The 12,874-nt window shown below is 40.7% G+C and overlaps 2 protein-coding genes and 1 long non-coding RNA gene across 5 annotated transcripts in view; 2 read left to right on the forward strand and 1 right to left on the reverse strand.

The window, feature by feature from the left end:
* LOC123973353 (transmembrane protein 50B-like) overlaps positions 1–852 on the forward strand; it is a 21,898-nt gene extending 21,046 nt beyond the window's left edge. The window contains exon 8 of one of the 2 annotated variants that reach the window (XM_046053299.1): positions 11–852. The gene's annotated coding sequence lies outside the window, so the exon portion shown is untranslated. The remainder of the gene's footprint in view (positions 1–10) is intronic. The other variant, XM_046053298.1, reaches the window with a different exon arrangement.
* Positions 853–2,348: 1,496 nt separating this feature from the next.
* Positions 2,349–12,025, reverse strand: ifngr2 (interferon gamma receptor 2). Its single transcript, XM_046053297.1, has 7 exons — positions 11,744–12,025; positions 10,694–10,808; positions 10,288–10,457; positions 9,483–9,628; positions 8,483–8,627; positions 7,611–7,750; positions 2,349–3,860 (listed from the first exon to the last, which is right to left on the reverse strand). Exons 1-7 carry the CDS (start codon positions 11,781–11,783, stop codon positions 3,750–3,752), a joined length of 867 nt encoding a protein of 288 aa, XP_045909253.1. The 5' UTR covers positions 11,784–12,025; the 3' UTR covers positions 2,349–3,749.
* Positions 10,629–12,444, forward strand: LOC123973356. Of its 2 annotated transcripts, none has more exons than XR_006825604.1 (2): positions 10,629–12,050; positions 12,153–12,444. It is a non-coding gene; the product is annotated as an uncharacterized LOC123973356 (long non-coding RNA). The 2 variants fall into 2 exon arrangements; XR_006825603.1 differs by having other exon boundaries at positions 10,629–11,083.
* Positions 12,445–12,874: the final 430 nt, after the last annotated feature.

The following is a 12,874-nucleotide window of genomic DNA, read 5'->3' on the forward strand; positions in this document are numbered from 1 at the left end:
CCCCCCCCCCCCCCCCCCCCCCCACACACACACACACACACAGTCTTTCAACATGTTTTGTAATCTGTTGTTTTAATTACAAAGCTGTAGAACCTCCATCCCAAACACATACATAGATTCACAGAATGTTTTATAACCTGAATTTGCTTTTTAAATAGAAACCCAAACTCACTGCTGCTCCACACACACGGATGGTGTTAACTGGCATATAGTGCTATGGCTATTTTTACTAGTTTTTCTGTGCTGTTCTTGAGAAAATAATTGTGAAAATGTATTTTAAATAAGGGAATTCTTTTTGTTATTGAGAACTGATGAGCCAGGTCAATTTATTCTATTGTATCTCAGATGCTTCTTACGCGTTAATACATGTCATCATTTGTTTAATTTGTTGAGGGTTACAGTGTAATGTCATTGTAGTGAATCAGAAAGGGAAAGGTTTCTGGGAATGAGCTAATTTATTGATGGAAAAACATTTTGAAGTGGATGTGAGAGTAAACACAGGGAGAACACAGCCCTGCCTGCTGTCTGTGCTTAAACTGCTCCTGTATGCTGGTATGACAATACATGCTCTGGATTATAAGGTATTTTAGAGAAGAGAAGAGTATTTCTTACATGTAGGGTCAGTTTCCTGTTGACAGATTTGTCTCGGTCATTCTGCCTCAAGATGGCGTATGTTTTTTAAATAGCTGTTTTGTCCTCTTGTACGTGGTCCATGTTTAGCTCTTATTTTTACCAGAAAACGTGAAATGTAACTATTCAGAGACTTGACTGAAGTATTTCAGTATAGAACAAATATTGTGATGCTGTGAATCAGACTGCTGTAGTAACAGTATTAAAGGACTTGTTATCACAGACCATTTTTTATGTATTACGATACACCCGCACCCTAAAGCTTTCACTTGCATGGAGAAAAAAATGGGGAAATGGGATTTGGGGTTACTTTCCATCTTTTTAATGATTTGTCTGACTTTTTAGAAGCTTAAAACGTGACAAATAAAGCAAATGTTGTATTAGAGAATGCTGGACAATGTGTATTCATCACATTGTGCTGTCCACAAACAGCAGATACAGTTCTTTGTTTTTCTTGTGGTGCTGGGTGATTTTAGTAGAACTGGGAGTGAGCGACTGCAACCTGCCACTTGTCATGATGAATGCTGTGGGACAGCATTTACTTGCTATAGGAACCCATGGCCATCTATAAAATGGTGAGACTCGATGGTACCTGAATCTACACTGAGTGGCTTTACTTGGTAATTCAATTCAATTCAGTTCAATTTTATTTATATAGCGCCAAATCACAAAAGTTATCTCACAGCGCTTTTCATAAAAGAGCAGGTCTAGACCGTACTCTATGATGATATTTATAGAAGCCCAACAGTTCCCACCAAGAGCAACACTAGGCGACAGAGGCAAGGAAAAACTTCCTTTTAAGAGGCAGAAACCTCGAGCAGAACCATGGCTCAGGGTGGGCGGCCATCTGCCTCGACCGGTTGGGGGTGTAAGAACTAACAATTTTGTACATTTTACGTCATAAAAAAAAAAAGTGTAACCACAGCTGGTTATCATACGTATGTACTAATTCCTGACAGCTTTTTTATGATGTTCACAGTGGAGGCAAAATAAGTGGAACTGGAGTGGTAAAGTGTTCCTCGACCTCAACATAAAATCTGAGCATAAATACAGCATGAACATCCACATCCACTTTGCTGTCTCACATCCTTTAGAAATGACCCCTATGGAAACTGTTGACAGCGTGGGGGGATTATGCAGAGTAACGGGGGTGATTCTGAAACATGTTACTGTTGCTTTCTTTTTTAAAGACTACCAGAAAATCGAAGGCAGAGATGTCGAACAGGGGATTACAAACCAATTTCTCATAATTCGATAATTTCTGAATGATCGAGTAGAGGTTACTCGCATTACATTGAGCATGTTGGCTGTTTTTCCACAACTGCTCCACCTTCCACCTTGTTTGCAAACCAATAAATCACAATAAACCGTCAAACAGCCACACAAGTCTCGCCAATGTCACCCGAGATCAAATGTCTGTATTAAAGGTATTGCTCGGAAATAGCAGCCAGCATGCAGCAGTGTGTTTACAGCGAACAGCTGGTGGAGTTGATGACGGCCTGCATGAAGGGCCTGTATGAGATAGATATTTTTTTTTTTACTTTTAATCATGCAGCTACCATACAGGAGTCACAGAATGCCTTTAATTAAGGAAATGTGTTGTGATTTAGGTGAGGTGATCATTTAAATGTTCTACAAGGACACAAGTAGGTGACTACAAGCTCACCTGCAATGAAACGACACATCCTAGCTTATGAGCCCAAATCACAGAGCAGTCAGTCTGTGCACCAGTCATTTATTGTGAAAAGGTTTCTGGACAAAAACCCGGCAACATCCAACCGTTTTACACACTATTGTAAATCACCACATATAAAAAGTAGGATCATTACATGAAGTGCAAAGACATTTAAAATGTTTCTGGCAATGGTTAGAAGAGAAACATGATAATGGCCAACAGAGCCAGACAAAAGACACTGAATGATAGTCAGAAAATCTAACCTGGTCAGCAGGTTAAAGAATAGGGTTTAGTATTATTTGATAATAAAGATAAACACTGCAGTGTTCTGATTTTTAGAAATATCTAACTTTGTGCCAAAGTAAATGTTAGAGCCAGCCCCCCCCCCCCCAACATGAGCTCTCTTTTGGGACACTTTGTTATAACTGACTTATTTAAAGAGTGATCCTTCCTGTTGTGTTAGAAGCCGTAGTAGTGATCTGAAATGATGCGACACAGATGAAAGATCAGGTCTCGGTTCTCAAAGTGAACCTTGAGGGCTCGAGGCTGAGTGCTTATTGAATGACTCAGTCTCAAGAAATATGCAGGAGCTTCAGATAAAAGGTTCTTGCAAATTACACATTCTGTGGGAGCTATCTTCTATTCACACCAGATCAGCTTCTGCTGTGTTCTTTAATGCTACTAAAGCACAAATGTTTCGATTGTTAGAAAAAGTGCATAAAAATAGTGAAACCTTATAGTAAAGTATCATATGAACATTCAAATAGGGTTTAGTCATAATGTTTTAGAAATCAGCAGTTTTCTTGGCTCAAAGGAAGGACCTGTGGTGGTCTGAAAACTAGTGTCCAGCAGTACATGGGGCTGAGCCGCACCGAACCTGTGAGGCTGCTGTTTCTAATGCGCTCATTTATGTGGACTGCAGCTCACAAATAGCCTGGAAATGTTCAGTACTTGACAGATGTATGCTCATAAAAGGTGCAAAAACACTATCAGGCATGGACGTTGCCTGGTCATTTTACTCAATTTGACACTTTCCTGTAAAAATATAAACACTGGACCTCAGTGTTTATATTTTACTTTTGCTATGATAGAAATCTCTTAGAATTTTTGCAGCCATATTAAACCAAACAAGAGTTGGTTTCCTAAAAGTCTGGAGCTTAATAACTTGAGTGGCCAGCAAGTGCTTCAGTCTTTTCATTGCTCCCTTTTCTCTCCTGGCGTGAAAGCTAAATGTAGATCAAATTATACCTTCTTCCCAGCAACAGACTTTTCACTTTAAATCAAGTCATAACATATCCTGAGCCTATCCAGCTCAGCAGGAAGTCTGATGTGTGTCTCCCTGTAGCCAAACAAATGTAGGGGAGTCAGCACAGCAGGGTTTTCTCAGGTCTGATCCTGGCCACAGAGAGGAGCTGTGGTCCAGAATCAGATGGGGGCAGCTGCTTTATGGTCTGAAGCCCTCTGGGGTAATGCAGGTGATGACATCGCAGTGCTCCTCGCTGGGGCTGCTAGTGGAGATGGGGCTGTATTGCTCAGGAAATGGCTCGAGGATGAACTAGAGGAGAAAAGACAAAAACTGTCAACCTTTAATTAAATAAACCAGTTACCTTAAAGATGATGTGTGCATTTTGCACACTGAGATAGTGAATAACTGTGAACCTTGCTTTTTATTTCGGGTTCCATGTTCACAGGTTAGAGCAGCCCACATAAGCAGCGTAGCTCACGTGGCACAGACATGGAAATATACTATCTACATTTTGCATTCCTCTAGCATTTCTGTGGACAGAATCCTCTCATTTACCATTCCTTCATGATGGCGCTGCAGACCACCGCCTCTGGATTTTCTCCGTAATGCTTTTTGTGTTTTAAAAGATGGACAAACGAGTCACAGCTGGATTTACAGGCTTGCTTTGACTGCCCTGATTGGAGTGTTTGAGGCTGCAGCCACTGACCTGGACGAACTGACACTGTGACATCTTACATCAGTTTTTGTGAGGATGTGTGTGCCGACTAAAACCTTCCGCACATACTGTACAAAAACCAAAGCCCTGGTTCACAGTGAAACTGTCAGATCGGCCTTCAGAAGTGGGGACAGAGTCCTGTACAACCAGGGTTATGGGTTATGGGAGCCTTTTTATCCTATAATGTACAGCACGAACGAGAGACAACTTCCACTCATTATTAGATCAGTTCCCCTGCACAGACCCGGGATCAGCGGCTCATGTTACTGTAGTCAAAGTGACTGATTACAATGTTATTTTAATTTTATTATTTGTTTATAGCAATATGTCATCATAACAGAAGTTGTCTGAATGTGTTAAAAGGTTCAGTGTGTAATCTTTGAGCATCTATTGACAGAAATACAATGTAAGTCCCATCTACATAACTGCAGGTCACCCATACATGGAGGTCGCCATGTTTCTACAGTAGACCAAAATTGACAAAAGGCGCAAAAGAGCGTTTCACCACTATGTTCTTTTTCTTCTAGAATTCTGGCAGTGTAGACGTTCATCGCTACGCATACATTCGAAGAAGAAGTAATGATATACAGCAGGGGTCGGCAAAGCAGTTTTGCTTTGGAGTAATTGTTTTTAAGGTTTCTGATCGGAGACTCCTCTGATTTTGAATCGTAAATATCCAGTATGTTTCAGGGAGCCTCTGATCCAGTTAGCGACCTTCACATTATGTCTGTAAACCCTCACCTACAGGACCATTTGGGCTTGTACGTCAAAGCCAAATATGTCCAAGTACTGAACCATTGTTTTACTTTTTACAAACCAGGTCTTTAGCAGTGTTAATCGGCACTGTGTCTCCCTCATGTTGCTAGAGAACTTGTAAGCTAGAGGGGCTGCACGCAGAAAGAGAGTGTGGGTGGGGTTTTGCTATGATTATTGAATGATTATTTTGTTTTTGAATGTTGACCATCAGATCCTACTGCAGAGACTGGAACATTTCATTGGCATTAAAGGAACCGCTCTAAGCTGGTTTAAGTCCTATTTATCAGATCGATTTCAGTTTGTACATGTTAACGATGAGTCCTCCATGCATGCCAAAGTTAGTCATGGAGTTCCACAAGTATCTGTCCTCGGACCAATCCTGTTCACTTTATATATGCTTCCTTTAGGCAATATTATCAGGAAATATTCCATAAACTTTCATTGTTATGCAGATGATACTCAGTTATATCTAACAATCAAGCCAGATGAAACTAATCAGTTAGCTAAACTTCAAATGTGCCTTCAGGATGTTAAAACCTGGATGACCTGTAATTACAGGCATGTGACTGGCAAAGTGCAAAAAAGGAAGAAAATATACTGAGACCGCACACACTCCGATAAAACTGTCTCTATTATAACATGATGGTTAAGTCAAAGTAAACATTAGACATGGCCTTTAACAAGCAATAATCAAAACATATTGTCATTACAAACATTGTCAAGTGTTGGGAAAGTTACTTAGCATATACTCCTTAAAAAAGTAATATTAGCTACTCTACTTATTACTGGGTGCTATAACGGCACTCTCTCCCGAATAGTCCAAGCATCACTGGCAGTAGCGGCCGGTTTCTTTCTGAGTTTCACATTGTTGTATTGCTTTAGCTGATGTTTCAATTAGCCTAAAGTAGAAATGTAGAATTGTTCGCAGTTAAAAGCTTTTTGCTGGTCGCAAAGTTTACAAAGGACGAAAATGTTCTTTGCATCGTAGACTGACTGAAAAATAATGGCAATAACGTTATTTACAGCTGTCGAAAATACCCTTCTCCCCCTGTTCTCCAGTCTTCCTTTAGCTGTTTGGCTAACAGCTAACTTAAACAGTCACGCATTCACGTCAAGGATGGTGTGTTCAGTTAGTAACAATTAGTAGTTCGTAATAATATAACTGTTTTGGAAATAGTAATCCATTACATTACTCTTTATTGGGAAAAGTAATATTAGAGTATTACGTACCACTGATGCGTACCACAGATCTGCATGATTCACGTGGGTCATATTTTCAGGTCAGAAAATCCAGAAAAATCACATCCCTGAAGTTATTGTTCTGGGGCCCAAGCACCTCCATGACACATTATCTAAAGATACAGTTACTCTGGATGGCATCACCCTGGCCTCCAGTACCATTGTGAGGAATCTTGGAGTTATCTTTGATCAGGACATGTCGTTTAAGTCTCACATTAAGCAAATTTCAAGGACCGCCTTAAGACTCTTCAGCTGATTCAGAATGCTGCAGCACAACCAGGAAAAGAGATCACATTTCTCCTGTCTTAGCTTCTCCGCATTGGCTTCCTTTAAAATCCAGAATAGAATTTAAATTCACACCTACAAAGCTCTTAAGGGTCAGCAGTGTTGGGCAGTAATAATATTACTTTTCCCAGTAACTAGTATTGTAACTAATTAATTTTCCAAAACAGTAATATTATTACTAGTTACTAAGTCACGTAACGCTGCGTAACTCGTTACTGAAATCTCTCTCTCTCCCTCTCTCTCTCTCCATAGAGTACGGTCTAGACCTGCTCTTTTATGAAAAGCGCTCATATATATAAAAGTTAATAGAATTTTTTTTTTGCTGCTGTTTTGTCCTCATAGTTCATTGACAGTGTTTAAAGCTGGGTTTGTTTTTGATTCACAGATTTCACAAATCCATTACTTAAATGTTAATAATGTCATGTTGATGTGCACATTACACAGACATTGAGAGAGACCTACACTCGGTACATAGCCACTGCTGAATTATGACCACTGCTACTAAGGCTACGTTCAGACTGCAGGCCAATGTAACCTAAATCTGATTTTTTTTGCTCATATGTGACCCAGATCTGATCTTTTTATGACAGTGTGAACAGGCCAAGTCACATTTCGTTCAGCGCGGCTCCATCTACAGCAGAACTGCTGCTCTAGGGTGATGTCAAAGTCGCATCAAATGCGACCTGAGTGTCCAGACTGAGGTTGCATTTAAAAAGATCCGATCTGTATCAGATTCCATGTGACTTGGCCTGTTCACACTGTCATAAAAAGATCAGAACTGGGTCACATATGAGCAAAAAAATTTTGGATTTGGGTCACATTGGCCTGCAGTCTGAACATAGCCTAAGATTTCACTCCATTATTTAATATCAATGAGGAACAAATGATTTTCACCCGCACACTGTGTGAGCTCGGTAAATCACGCTTTGTTAGCTTCCTCTCCTCTTTCATCAAAGGACATCTACGTGACAGGTGCTGTTATAAGAGCAGCAGAGTTAGGTCTTTTAACTGCAGTACAATATGTGTGCGGTTGTGTGGTGAATATGTTCAGTGTGAGTGCTCACATCAATTGAGATCTCATAAGGCCGCAGCCACTGTTTGATTCTCCCACGTTGGCAGATGAGGAAGTATCCTATCACAGGGATCAGAGTGACCAGGAAGAGGACCGCCAACACAGCTACTACCACCTCTGTTTGTTTTGGGTCTTCGGGAAAATGCAAGGTACACACACACACACACACACAAACGAAAGAGACAGAAGCAATCCATTACAATTCCTTTTTAGCATGTTCTGACTTCAGAGGATTAATGAGCTTATGATTACACAACTGATAGAAGGCACCTTGCATGGCAGCCTCTGCCATCACTGTATGAATGTGTCATGTAGTGTTAAGCTTTAAGAGTTAGAAGACTAGCAAAGTGCTATACAAGTACAGTCCATATACTGTAAATCACAGACGCTGGTGGTCACTATGAAAATCAATACAGACGCGCATTAATCAGTATTCCATCACAGTGAACTGAATTTCATCAGCTTCATTTTAAATGAAAGGTTTTGTGGTAATAACGCACATCCCAACAACATATCCAATGACTGTTTGAACCTCTTCCAGCAGGACTGCTGTATTTAGTTGTTGATCATGATGTTTTGATGTCCTGAAAGCACAGCATTCAAGTTCCTGCTTTTAAGCAACCGACTGTCAGATTGTGGATGTCAGTTCTTCATTAAAAACAGCATCATGGCAGATCGTTCACCTACCTCTACCAAGTGACGTTTCTAAAACATTAAACTCATTTTCTTACAGCACTGCGACCGAAAGCATTGGCTGTCACAAAGAAAAGCAATCCGAGAGAGACCCATTATATTCTGGGAAAAGTGTCAAGGCCAAAATAACACAGCCGATTTGCTTCTTTATGGTCTCAAATGTGGTCTTACCAGTCCTGGGGATGAGCTCACACTGGGTACAGCTGGGTAGTCCAACAGGTGTACTGAAGACGATATACTGCACCTTTGTACAGTAACGCTGTCCCTTCTGCAGCTCATGTAAGGACACTGAAGAGGAAGTATCTTCAAGGTTCTGCTTGATAATGGAAGGCATTTGGATAACATTAGCACACGTTACACATTTAAGGCCAATATTTCCTATTCACTTCAACACTGTTTCCCACTCCAGTGCTTCCCATACATTGATTTATTTGTGTTATTTACTATATAAAATGGGTGAACTTGTTATTAATTGTTGAGCTGCATGCAGTGCAAGGATTCACTAAGAACACATCTTTCTTCTCTCCATTTTGATCTTCTGTCCACAGTAAGCATCTCTGCCAGCTGTCTATTAAATAGGGATGATATCGTTAAGATTTTAAGTGTATTACTACTCTACCAATACTGCTAATTGATCTGGTACTTTACCGGTATTCTTATCGGTTCTTTGTGTTTTTAAGATAAAAAAAAAAAAACGAACAGAATTCAGAACAGAAAAAACTAACACAAAAAATTATTTACTGCAACAAAAAAAAAACAACTGGCAGAACAGCCACCAGGGGCAATTCGGGGTTCAGTATCTTGCCCAAGGACACTTCGACATGCAACCAGGGGGAGCCGGGGACTGAACCGCCAACCTTCCTATTAACTGGCAACACGCTCTATCTCCTGAGCCACAGCCGCCAGTTTATGTAGCAATAATAAAGGGAAATGTATTTTCTTAATTTCTTCAGTACCGAAAGCAGAACCGTTAACGTTGGAGCTAATCGATACTGAGGTCTTTCATAATTTAGCCCTGGGGCCCGTTTAGTACCAGGTTTCGGAACCCATTGCTACTATTAAAAAGGCATAAAAGACATTCTAAAACAGCATTTTCAAAAGTAACCGGCTTAGTGTGAACATGGTGTTACATCACTTTCAGTACACATTAAACAAGCACATGGTTTCTCACCTCCAGGGACTCCCCTTCCTTGCCATAGTAAACCCTGTGTAATGCATGGTTCCCATATTCCTGAGCCAAACTGTGGTTCCTATATAAATGTACAGTCAGGGAGCCAGGCCGTGCAGTCAGACTGACTTCAGGAGTACATGCATCACCTTGAAGAGCAGAGCAAACATTTTCAGTGTTGACAAAAACAGGACTGATCTGTGCCATATGCCCTCTGTCATTAATGTAGGTGTGAGATCTCACATGGCCGCCAATAACTTTTCAGACCTAAAAAAAAATGACTACAAGACTACAACTCAGTCTAGCACAATGATTCTAATGAAGTTATGAAAGCTTGCTGTGGGTTTGTTAAGTTTTTGACAAGTCACACTACATGGTTCACATTGTGGTTAGGTTGGTTAACGCCTACAAATACACTACATGATAGGAAGACGTCATAACTCTGATTTGAACTGATGACTGATTTATTTTTTTATTGTAGAGGTCTGCACTAGTTTGAACAAACTGTGGAAGGCCATCTTCAACCGACAGTAAATGTTATTTAGTCATGAGTCTACATTAGACCCCTCCTCATTAGGTAACACCACTGTAGCATTACGGAGGGTCTTCTGTGGATTTCTGCTTAGTGCTATATTTAGTACATTATAAAACAATATGACAGCATCAAAAACTGCATACATTCAGAACTTCTTGTACAAACCCTGACAGTGAAGAATAGACCGATGCATGAACTAAACTGCTGCCGTGTGAACAAAGTTATTAGACTGATGCACATTGCCTGTTCACGTGGAAATTCTTTGTTTCTTACCATGTCTGCTACAGGCTTCAGCTGGGCTCGAGGTCAGCAGACGTCTCTCTGCTCGCACACGCAGTTTAACACAGCCAAATTCGCCGTTAGCTTTGGCTGAAGCGACATTACAGGAATCCCTAGATATCTGGGTGCAGGCTGGTATGTCCTTCCACTCACTGGAGTCAAAGCTGAGGACAAGGTACAGAAACAACAACAGATTCACATCAGTCGTGAATCTGACATGATTCTAACCTTTAGTTAAAGCTTGTGACACATTTCATACATTGTCTGTTTTAATGACCAGCACAAATCAAATGGATATTTATTCTCAGCTAAAAAAAAAAAAGACAAGGCAGGAAGTTAAAAACCTCTCAGGTGTCTTCTCATGCAGGGTGCACTGCAGGATGTAACCATCAGAGCTCACCTGCGGTACTGAACGGTGTAGGTGACGTCTTTCTCCTGGGTGGTAGGAGTCCACGTCAGTAGCCACTTATCAACACTGACGTTCTGTGGTGGAGCCGGTGGCGCCTCAGACAGAACTGAGACAGATGGACGTGGACAGACCAGCAAATGAGTAGACGGGTGACAGTTGAATATAAGCAGTAGCGAAATTCACTGCAACTCTATAAGGTCAATCTGACCACCACTGTTATATCTTTTGTTTTTCTACAATTTTCATTCCAATTTATCGTCTTCTAACACTAGAGCTATGCAAATAAGCAAATATTTGTTTTATTAATTAGACATATAATGGAAGTGTGATTTGTCAAACTACAAATGAAAAGATCAATCCTCTCTGTGGCCTACAAGCAGTGTGAGTTTTCTGATAATATACCATAACTCAAATTAAGAATCTTATTAACTGAGTGTTTTATCAATTTAAACGTTAACCTGAGAGTTACAGTGACCATATATTTCGTAATAAAAGAAGACGGGTTGTTTCTCTTGTCATGTTCAGTAACTCCCTTTCAAATCGACAGCTGCTTTCCATAACTTGTACATCGCTTAAAACTTATTACGTTACTAACTTCGGCGCCATTTAAAGACGAACACTAACGTTAACGTTCATTTTGCTAACGTTACTGCATCCAAAGGCTGACATTTCGGGAAAAAAGTAACTTGTGAACAGCCAAAACACGCGCTGTCTGTTGATAAGGTCTTTATTCACAGTGCTGATTTTACTACAACGTCCTACATTAACATTTATATGAATTGATTCATGTTCTTAGTTCAGCTCCGCCGACATGACAGGAGGCTCAGGTGGGAGTTTTCTAACGGAGCTTCGTTTGCTGGCTTAACAGCCCCTTCCATAAAAGATGAGAACGTCTTCAGTAGGACTAACGTTAATTTAATGACAGAGGCCTGTTTGTGTTATCTTAGGTACACACACACGTAAAGGATGTTGCCTCATATCTAGCACAGACAGCTAACGTTAGGTTAGCTGAAACGAAACCACAGTTGTTAAACGTCTTACCTTGGACGACGAGTTGAACGTACAGCACAACCCACAGCATCGTGACAGCATCATTTCACAGAGCGCGACGAGTCCCCGAACACATTTGTCTCCATTGCAGCCAAAACCTTCCCGTTAAAACTAAAACACAGCATTCAGCCTGAACCGAGACACTTCCTTAAAATCTTGGATGAAGACAGCTATTTCCCTTATTTGTCGTTTTCTCGCTCGAACCGGAAGTTGTTCTGCTCCGCCATTTTGCAGGCCGTTCCAAAACTCTAATTTGTGCCTTGAGGAGCGAGGAGGAGCTATGAGCGAGGATACACCAGTATGGAGGGATTATTGGGTCAGATTTAAAACTAAGGGTGCTTCTCAAGTCTCTTAATTACATCCACGTTTCCCTCACTTGCGTCTTTTCCTTGCGTCTTAGGCCCGCCCGCCGAGGATTCATGGAGAGATGCAAGGAAACCAAGCAAGGAGAGAAAGAATGAGGAAATATTTAGAGACATGAGACGGAGTTGGAGTTTGTGTCTGCACACGTGCACTGTGTTGTACTACCCAGTTCTCAGTGCAGAGCAGCGTGATTCTCTGTAGCTGTTTCCTGTTTAACAAACGCCTGAACATGAATAATTATAGGTTTCTGTGTGTCCTGCTCAGAGGCACAGGATCATTTTTACTGGCACAATGCTTATATTCTCTGCATTAAAATTTATTGATCCTGATTGTGAATTTGTTATTGAATAACCCAGAATATGATCACAGTGTCTTGGGATTTATTAGGCTAAAGTGTTTCAGTGAAACTGAATTCATGTAACTCAAATCAAAGCTTACGCTCAGTTTTTGGCTTTCTGTTTATTTCCTCTTCTGAAATCCTTTAACACTACTGCACACAGTTAATTTTCAAGTCACATCTTCAATTCAATTCAATTTTATTTATATAGCACCAAATCACAACAACAGTTATCTCATAGCGCTTTTCATAAAAGAGCAGGTCTAGACCATACTCTATGATGATATTTACAGAAGCCCAACAGTTCCCACCAAGAGCAGCACAAGGCGACAGAGGCAAGGAAAAACTTCCTTTAAGAGGCAGAAACCTCGAGCAGAACCATGGCTCAGGGTGGGCGGCCATCTGCCTCCACCGGTTGGGGG

Source organism: Micropterus dolomieu, linkage group LG07 (assembly GCF_021292245.1).
Source record: "Micropterus dolomieu isolate WLL.071019.BEF.003 ecotype Adirondacks linkage group LG07, ASM2129224v1, whole genome shotgun sequence".
Taxonomy (NCBI): Eukaryota; Metazoa; Chordata; class Actinopteri; order Centrarchiformes; family Centrarchidae; genus Micropterus; species Micropterus dolomieu.

Excerpts from the sequence above, each read along its gene's own strand:
- ifngr2 (XM_046053297.1), bottom strand. The coding sequence starts at position 11,783 with ATGCTGTGGGTTGTGCTGTACGTTCAACTCGTCGTCCAAG. Across the intron at positions 9,629-10,287 it reads TGAAGCCTGTAGCAGACATG|GTGATGCATGTACTCCTGAA; the intron begins GTAAGAAACAAA and ends CTGCTCTTCAAG. Across the intron at positions 3,861-7,610 it reads CTTATGAGATCTCAATTGAT|TTCATCCTCGAGCCATTTCC; the intron begins GTGAGCACTCAC and ends TTTCTCCTCTAG.